Source organism: Chanos chanos, chromosome 16 (assembly GCF_902362185.1).
Source record: "Chanos chanos chromosome 16, fChaCha1.1, whole genome shotgun sequence".
Lineage (NCBI taxonomy): Eukaryota > Metazoa > Chordata > Actinopteri > Gonorynchiformes > Chanidae > Chanos > Chanos chanos.
This window is the reverse complement of record NC_044510.1, coordinates 15,781,614-15,789,147: the sequence shown is the minus strand read 5'-3', so window position 1 is coordinate 15,789,147 and position 7,534 is coordinate 15,781,614. Positions and strand designations below refer to the sequence as shown.

Below are 7,534 nucleotides of genomic sequence, written 5' to 3'. Positions count from 1 at the left end.
ACAGGCACAATATCCTTTGAAATAATTGCTTAGTCTCTGCAATAAGTTCGAGCTCAAATTCAGAAGAGCATTTCTCGTAGACGAGTACCAAAAGAGTAAAGAACCACAGGTCGTACCATCGTACAATCGTACAGTAACCGCTTGATACAGAAGTTTACAGCCATGAGCAGTAGGAAACTTCTTTATGTAAACTGATCATTATCACCACCTAGTGGTATAATTCAGTTATTTTCATGCGGCTGTTTAAGCTGTATTTACAGATGTTTTAGTGACACTCCCATCAGTTAAACAGCATTGACAAATCCAAACTCTGAATGAGCTAAAGAAACATACACCTAACCCCACATTCTGAAAATACAACACACAAGACCAGTGTTGTAGTACTGAAGTCCAGACCTCGGACTTGACTCGCGTTTTTGGCGACTTGGACTTGAACGCGAGTCATCATGATCGGCACTCGGACTCGACACTTTGTGACTGAGGACTTTGGCGCAAATATGTGCCCCACCTGTTGTGCTTTCGTTCCGCTTGCGTTGTTGACGGAGGAGAGGAATGATGACAGGCAGATCGTCCAGATCGTCCGCCGTCTCTGTGACGTCACCAGTCAGCGCATTCTTCTCCCCGCTAAACCTTCTCATTCTCCGTACAACAAGCACATTGTTGCAGTGACCTTATAATATTTCACTGACGTTTTATCAGCAGATTGCTATGGGGCATCTGCTATCGTTGAAGCATGTGCAATATTTACTTAAATGTCATTTCATGCACTGCTATCATTGTAGTATGTGCAAAATTTATTTACTTACATTTCATGTCATACATGTAATATTTATATGTCATTTTATGTTCTGCTCTCATTGGAGCATGTGCAATATTTACTTACATGTCATTTCAGTCACTGATTATGTGCTGTATTTCCACATCGACCGTACATGTCATTCAACATCCCAGCACACCTTCACTCCATGTCACACCACACCTTTACTGCACCCTAATACACCATCATTCCATGTCACACCACACCTTCACGGCACCCCGATACACCATCACTCCATGTCACACCACACCTTTACTGCACCCCGATACACCATCACTCCATGTCACGCTACACCTTTACTGCACCCCGATACACCATCACTCCATGTCACACCACACCTTTACTGCACCCTAATACACCATCACTCTATGTCACACCACACCTTTACTGCACCCCGATACACCATCACTCCATGTCACACCACAGCTTTACTGCACCCTAATGTACCACCACTCCACGTCACACCACACCTTTACTGCACCCTAATACACCATCACTTCATGTCACACCACACCTTTACTGCACCTTTGCTGCTGGGACTTTTGCATCCTTGATAGTTGTATTTATCATTAATAGTATTTTATTCATTATATTTTTTATATTTCGTGCTTATACTGCCTAGACTCTGTGCTTTTTTATCACTGATATTTTATATTTCCTATTTTTATTGCTGATATTTTACATTTTTCAGTTTGTTATGTTTTGGTTTTTTGTAAATATGTGTGAGGTCTTAAATATAAATGCATTAATTGAGGTTGACACAACTGCAATTTTGTTGCGCTTACACAATGACAATAAAGTTCTTCAATCTTGAATCTTGGGGATTATCACCACATTCCAACGTTTTATGTGAAGCTCCAACAAAACAAAAAGTAAACTAAAGAACTTCCCCCTCTCATCCAGAGATATCCCAGACTGATCTCATTTGACATTTATTTCTGACACCTTGACTTGGACTTAGACTCAAGTGACAGGGACTCGGACTCAGAGTCGAACAGTGGACACTTGAGACTCAACTGCAACACTGCATAGACACACACAGACACACACACCGTGTCTGACCAAAAGGGAAAATGGTTGTAACCAGACCAGTCTGTAGCAGAATCAGAATCATTAACACAGACTCTCCATACATGACCATAGAAACATACACACTGCTGGATTTCTCTGTTCCAGTACTCCAGTCTAATCAATTCATAAAAATGTGTTTCAAAGAAATTAGTCCAATTACTTTGTCCACTGTTAACATGTCACTACAGTTCAACTGGCAAATCGGTCAGGTTCCACACAGAGACAACTGGCTCATCAAACCATTTTGACTGTAGGTATGGTCGAATTACTGTTGCAGAAATTGTATATAATAAAGTATAGAAGTTCGTTCATTCTGTTTTATTAGTGTTTATATGCGGCCTCTGTTCCCCGTCCCCACCCCATCAGGTGTTGGTTCTCAGTTGGACTTTTTTCGGTGACTCTCAACGGACTACGCTTTTGATTTTGCTCCACGTTCCGAAGTCTCGAATTTTAGCACTTATTTTCCTACCATAAATATTTGTCACAACGTGTGAGATTGGCGTTCATCAGCAAGTTTACAATCATTACAAGTTAGACCGGTGAGGAACTAAGTAGCCTAACGTTTCACTTTTGAAAAGGCAGTGGGAATGTACGAGGCATCGGTTCGAGGGCCTCTGCTATCCGCTAGGCGCCTGCATAATGAATTTAAACTTTACATCAAAAAGTTTCAGTGTAGCGGTCATACCATGATGTATAAATTATTACACAGAATTTTTTAGACTTGTAAAGGAAAAGCTCTCTCTTTACTATTAACATACGGCACAAAACAATTATTTTTAAATCAGGCAATTTGGAAGACAGCCTACTCACGTCGTCAACAACGCTCACTCGACGTTTGTCTGGAGAAAGGACCCTAAAAGTGCATGGTTTTGGTAATACTGTGGAGAAGTGAGCTACAATAAGAAAGGCGAAAAATTCCGTTCCTGAGCTAAAAAGAGGATCACAGTACACCTACAGGTGCCAAAATATCTTAAATACACCTTATCTATGAGGAAAGTGCAGTGCAAGTGCTGTATGTTGCGATTTGTCATTCATTTATTGCCACGATTGATAGTTTGCTAGCATACGTGCTCTGGCTAACTGTTGTATGCTGGTACACAGTTTACAGTCTGAAAATCATTCTTTTAAGGCTGAGTCTTGCAAATCATGATACGTTAACTAAACTTGAGTTGAGATATTCACCGGGGCCATAAAATGTCTTCCAAGATTTGCTCCCGATCAATGCTGACCGGTCTGTTAGCTTGACGCGCCCGCCAGTGGTACACGCATCCTGCAATGCAAGATTAGCAGTTCTCTTAAACGTTTACAGAGATCATTACTGTAAATGTATTTTTGCAACACACACCATTAGGTGGAATAGCACTGCAAGTTAGGCTATCGTTATAATTACTGTTAGCTCTCTTTGTATTTACAGAGCAGTGCAAATTATCAGTGCAAACTAAACTTTAAACACAGATATCAAACACTGTCGTGTGCGTCCGTGGGGCTTGTACAAGTTGTGTTACACGTTTATCTCTTGTTTGGTCAGACCTCGACGTAATGGAGGCGGATCTGTACGACGAGTTCGGTAACTACATAGGACCGGAACTCGACTCGGATGAAGATGACGATGTAGACGCTGATGACCGAGAGGCGGATGAGGTACGAAACTACCGCTCACGCCTGTTATTTACGGAAACTGTGTGCGCGTGCGATCTGTAGACATTCACGGTTGCTTTAACCATTCTGAGGAGGTTATACATACACCTTAACGTGTTTCTGTCCTTATGTTTGTCAATAACATTCTGTAGGTGGAGGATGAGGATGATGATGATGATCAGGTTGAGGGCGATGAAGATGGCACTGGGATGGAGGTCGTTCTCCATGAGGATAAAAAATATTACCCCACAGCAGAGGAGGTCTATGGGCCGGAGGTGGAAACCATTGTCCAAGAGGAAGACACACAGCCCTTAACAGGTACACAAAAAAAACTTATACACAGACATATTTAAACACACACACACTCTTCAGATCTAACATACAAATCCACTGCTGTTAACAAGGGCATGTACATACACTACACAGTTATGTTCCACCTGGAGTGGAATGAACAATCTCTCTCTCTCTCTGTCTTTCTCACTCCCTCTCACTCGCTCTCTCTCTTTCTTTCTCTCTTTCTCTCTCTCTCTCTCTCTCTCTCTCTCTCTCCGTCTCTCTCGTTCTCTCTCTCTCAGAGCCAATCATTAAGCCTGTGAAAACAAAGCAGTTCACTCTGATGGAACAGGAGCTCCCAGCCACAGTCTATGACATGGAGTAAGTCTGGTGTGTGTGTGCGTGTGTGTGTTTGAGAGAGAGTGTGAGAGCACCTGTCTACATCCAATCTGCACTTAAACCTTACATTTCAGAATGCCTGTTCAGGTGTGCTTCAGCAAGACACGTAATGCTTCTGACTGGGCGCTAGTTAAGGTCTCAATCAGGAATCTTTTTACGTTTAGCTCCTAAACAGTGGAACAAGTTTCCTCTCTCTATCTGATGCTCTGATACACAGGACACTTGTAAACAACTCCACAAAACCTGTCTCAAATCTTACTGAACAGTTCTGTACCTATTAACCACTAGCGTCACCTGTACACATGCATGGTCTTGGAGTGGTTATTGGCACTTGTTCTTGTGTTTGAGATGTTGACTTAAAGCTCTTCTGGAAGTCACTGTGGACGAAAGCATGTGGGAAATGACTGAGTGTAAACAGAGAGAGAGCAACTTGTGCACCGATGGGAGTCTCACTGGTTTGTTGATGAGACTCTTACTGGTTTTGCCTCTGTACAGGTTTCTGGCTGATTTGATGGACAGTTCTGAACTGATTAGAAATGTTACTCTCTGTGGACATCTGCACCATGGCAAGGTTAGACACTGACACTGACACACACAGACACACACACTTACACTCTCTCTCACACACACACACTCCCAACCTTTATAAAGTCAGGCCATAAAGCAATGTTTTCTGTAATGCTGTAGGTACTGACTAGGACATGATCTTCCAATCTGTGTGTGTGTGTGTGTGTGTGTATGTGTGTTTGCATGTGTGTGTGTTTGCATGTGTGTTTGTGTGTGTGCGTGTGCGTGCATGTTGTCTTCCTCTGCAGACGTGTTTCGTGGACTGCCTGATAGAACAGACTCATCCTGAAATACGAAAAAGAGATGACATGGATGTGAGTAGACACATGTTCTCACAAACCGTCACACACACTCACGTGTTAAGTCATGTGTGTGGTTTTCTCACGTACACCGAGAATCAGGACCTCCACACACATTCCTTAAGTGTCATTTTTTTTCCAGTTTTTGAATATATATTTGAATTTTAATCACCGCCCTTTGTAACATGGCTCTCTTTAATCTCATATGTGAAGTAGAGATATGTGAAGTAGAGATATGTGTGTGTGAGTGTGTGTGTGTGTTGACTGCCCTCTTTTTGAACTTTCCAGCTGCGCTACACAGATATTCTCTTCACTGAACAAGAGGTAAGATATTACTGTGAGTGCGTGTGCACAAGAGTGTATCATTAAATGTGTGTGTGTGTGTGTGTGTGTGCGTGTGTAAGTGAGAGGTCATATCCCTGCCTCTTCTCTCTCCTCAGAGGTGTTTAGGTATTAAGAGTACTGCAGTCGCCTTGATATGTGTCTGTCTGTCTGTCTATCTGTCTATCTGTCTGTCTGTCTGTCTGTCTGTCTGGGGGGGGGTGTAATAATAATCTGTTTGTGTATATAAGGGGTAATTATTTTGTGTGTTTGAGGGGCAATAATACTGTGTGTGTATATGAGGGGTAATTATATTGTGTGTGTGGGGGGGGGGGGGGGGGCGTGTAATAATACTTTGTGCGTGTGTATGGGGGGGTAATAATACTTTGTGCTCTCTCTCTCTCTCTCTCTCGCTCTCTCTCAGAGAGGTGTTGGTATTAAGAGCACTCCAGTCACCTTGGTTCTGCCAGACTCCAGAGGCAAATCTTACCTCTTCAACGTAATGGACACGCCAGGTAAAACACACACACACACACACACACAAGTTTTAGGGTCAGAGGTTACTGACTCTGCATGTCAACTCCTGTCCTTGCTTCAGGTCACGTGAATTTTTCCGATGAGGTCACATCCGGAATCCGGATCTCCGACGGCGTTGTCCTCTTTATCGACGCCGCTGAGGGGGTGAGGAACAAGATTGATCCTGTTTTACTCATTACTGATGTCAAAAGACCCCTCTCTCCTTCCCCTCACCTCCTCTCTGCTTCCTCTCACCTCCTCTCTCCCTCTCTCTCCTTCCCCTCATCTCCTCTCTCTTTCCCCTCACCTCCTCTCTCCTTCCCTTCACCTAATCTCTCCTTCCCCTCACCTCCTCTCTCCTTCCCCTCACCTCCTCTCTCCTTCCCCTTGGCTGCTCAGTAGTGTGTGTTGACAGGAGACTTGCTGGTAACATGTTATACTCTGTGTGTGTGTGTGTGTGTGTGTGTGTGTGTGTGTGTGTGTGTTTCTTTAGGTGATGCTGAACACAGAGAGACTGATCAAACACGCAGTGCAGGAACATTTAGCCATTACAATCTGCATTAATAAAATTGACCGTCTCATTTTGGAGTTGAAGCTGCCCCCTACTGATGCTTATTACAAACTACGCCACATAGTGGATGAAGTTAACGGCATGCTCAGGTACCACACAGCCGACAGGGCTGACCCACACACTCATCACACAGCCGACAGGGCTGACCCACACACTCATCACACAGCCCGACAGGGCTGACCCACACACTCATCACACAGCCCGACAGGGCTGACCCAAACACTCATCACACAGCCAACAGGGCTGACCCACACACTCATCACACAGCCAACAGGGCTGACCCACACACTCATCACACAGCCGACAGGGCTGACCCACACACTCATCACACAGCCGACAGGGCTGACCCACACACTCATCACACAGCCGACAGGGCTGACCCACACACTCGTCACACAGCCGACAGGGCTGACCCACACACTCGTCACACAGCCGACAGGGCTGACCCACACACTCGTCACACAGCCGACAGGGCTGACCCACACACTCGTCACACAGCCGACAGGGCTGACCCACACACTCGTCACACAGCCGACAGGGCTGACCCACACACTCCTCACACAGCCCGACAGGGCTGACCCACACACTCATCACACAGCCGACAGGGCTGACCCACACACTCATCACACAGCCGACAGGGCTGACCCACACACTCATCACACAGCCCGACAGGGCTGACCCACACACTCATCACACAGCCGACAGGGCTGACCCACACACTCATCACACAGCCGACAGGGCTGACCCCACACACTCATCACACAGCCGACAGGGCTGACCCACACACTCATCACACAGCCGACAGGGCTGACCCACACACTCATCACACAGCCGACAGGGCTGACCCACACACTCGTCACACAGCCGACAGGGCTGACCCACACACTCGTCACACAGCCGACAGGGCTGACCCACACACTCGTCACACAGCCGACAGGGCTGACCCACACACTCGTCACACAGCCGACAGGGCTGACCCACACACTCGTCACACAGCCGACAGGGCTGACCCACACACTCGTCACACAGCCGACAGGGCTGACCCACACACTCGTCACACAG

At 45.6% G+C, this 7,534-nt stretch overlaps 1 protein-coding gene across 1 annotated transcript in view; it reads left to right on the top strand.

Moving 5' to 3' along the window:
• The first annotated feature begins 2,760 nt into the window (after positions 1-2,760).
• The window catches only part of eftud2 (elongation factor Tu GTP binding domain containing 2), a 22,517-nt gene continuing 17,743 nt past the window's right edge, over positions 2,761-7,534 (top strand). The window contains exons 1-10 of the mRNA XM_030793389.1: positions 2,761-2,845; positions 3,417-3,529; positions 3,679-3,844; positions 4,102-4,180; positions 4,694-4,769; positions 5,014-5,079; positions 5,353-5,388; positions 5,810-5,900; positions 5,984-6,066; positions 6,395-6,561. Of these exons, the coding sequence (XP_030649249.1) occupies positions 3,428-3,529; positions 3,679-3,844; positions 4,102-4,180; positions 4,694-4,769; positions 5,014-5,079; positions 5,353-5,388; positions 5,810-5,900; positions 5,984-6,066; positions 6,395-6,561 (866 nt within the window). The 5' untranslated portion in view covers positions 2,761-2,845; positions 3,417-3,427. The remainder of the gene's footprint in view (positions 2,846-3,416; positions 3,530-3,678; positions 3,845-4,101; positions 4,181-4,693; positions 4,770-5,013; positions 5,080-5,352; positions 5,389-5,809; positions 5,901-5,983; positions 6,067-6,394; positions 6,562-7,534) is intronic.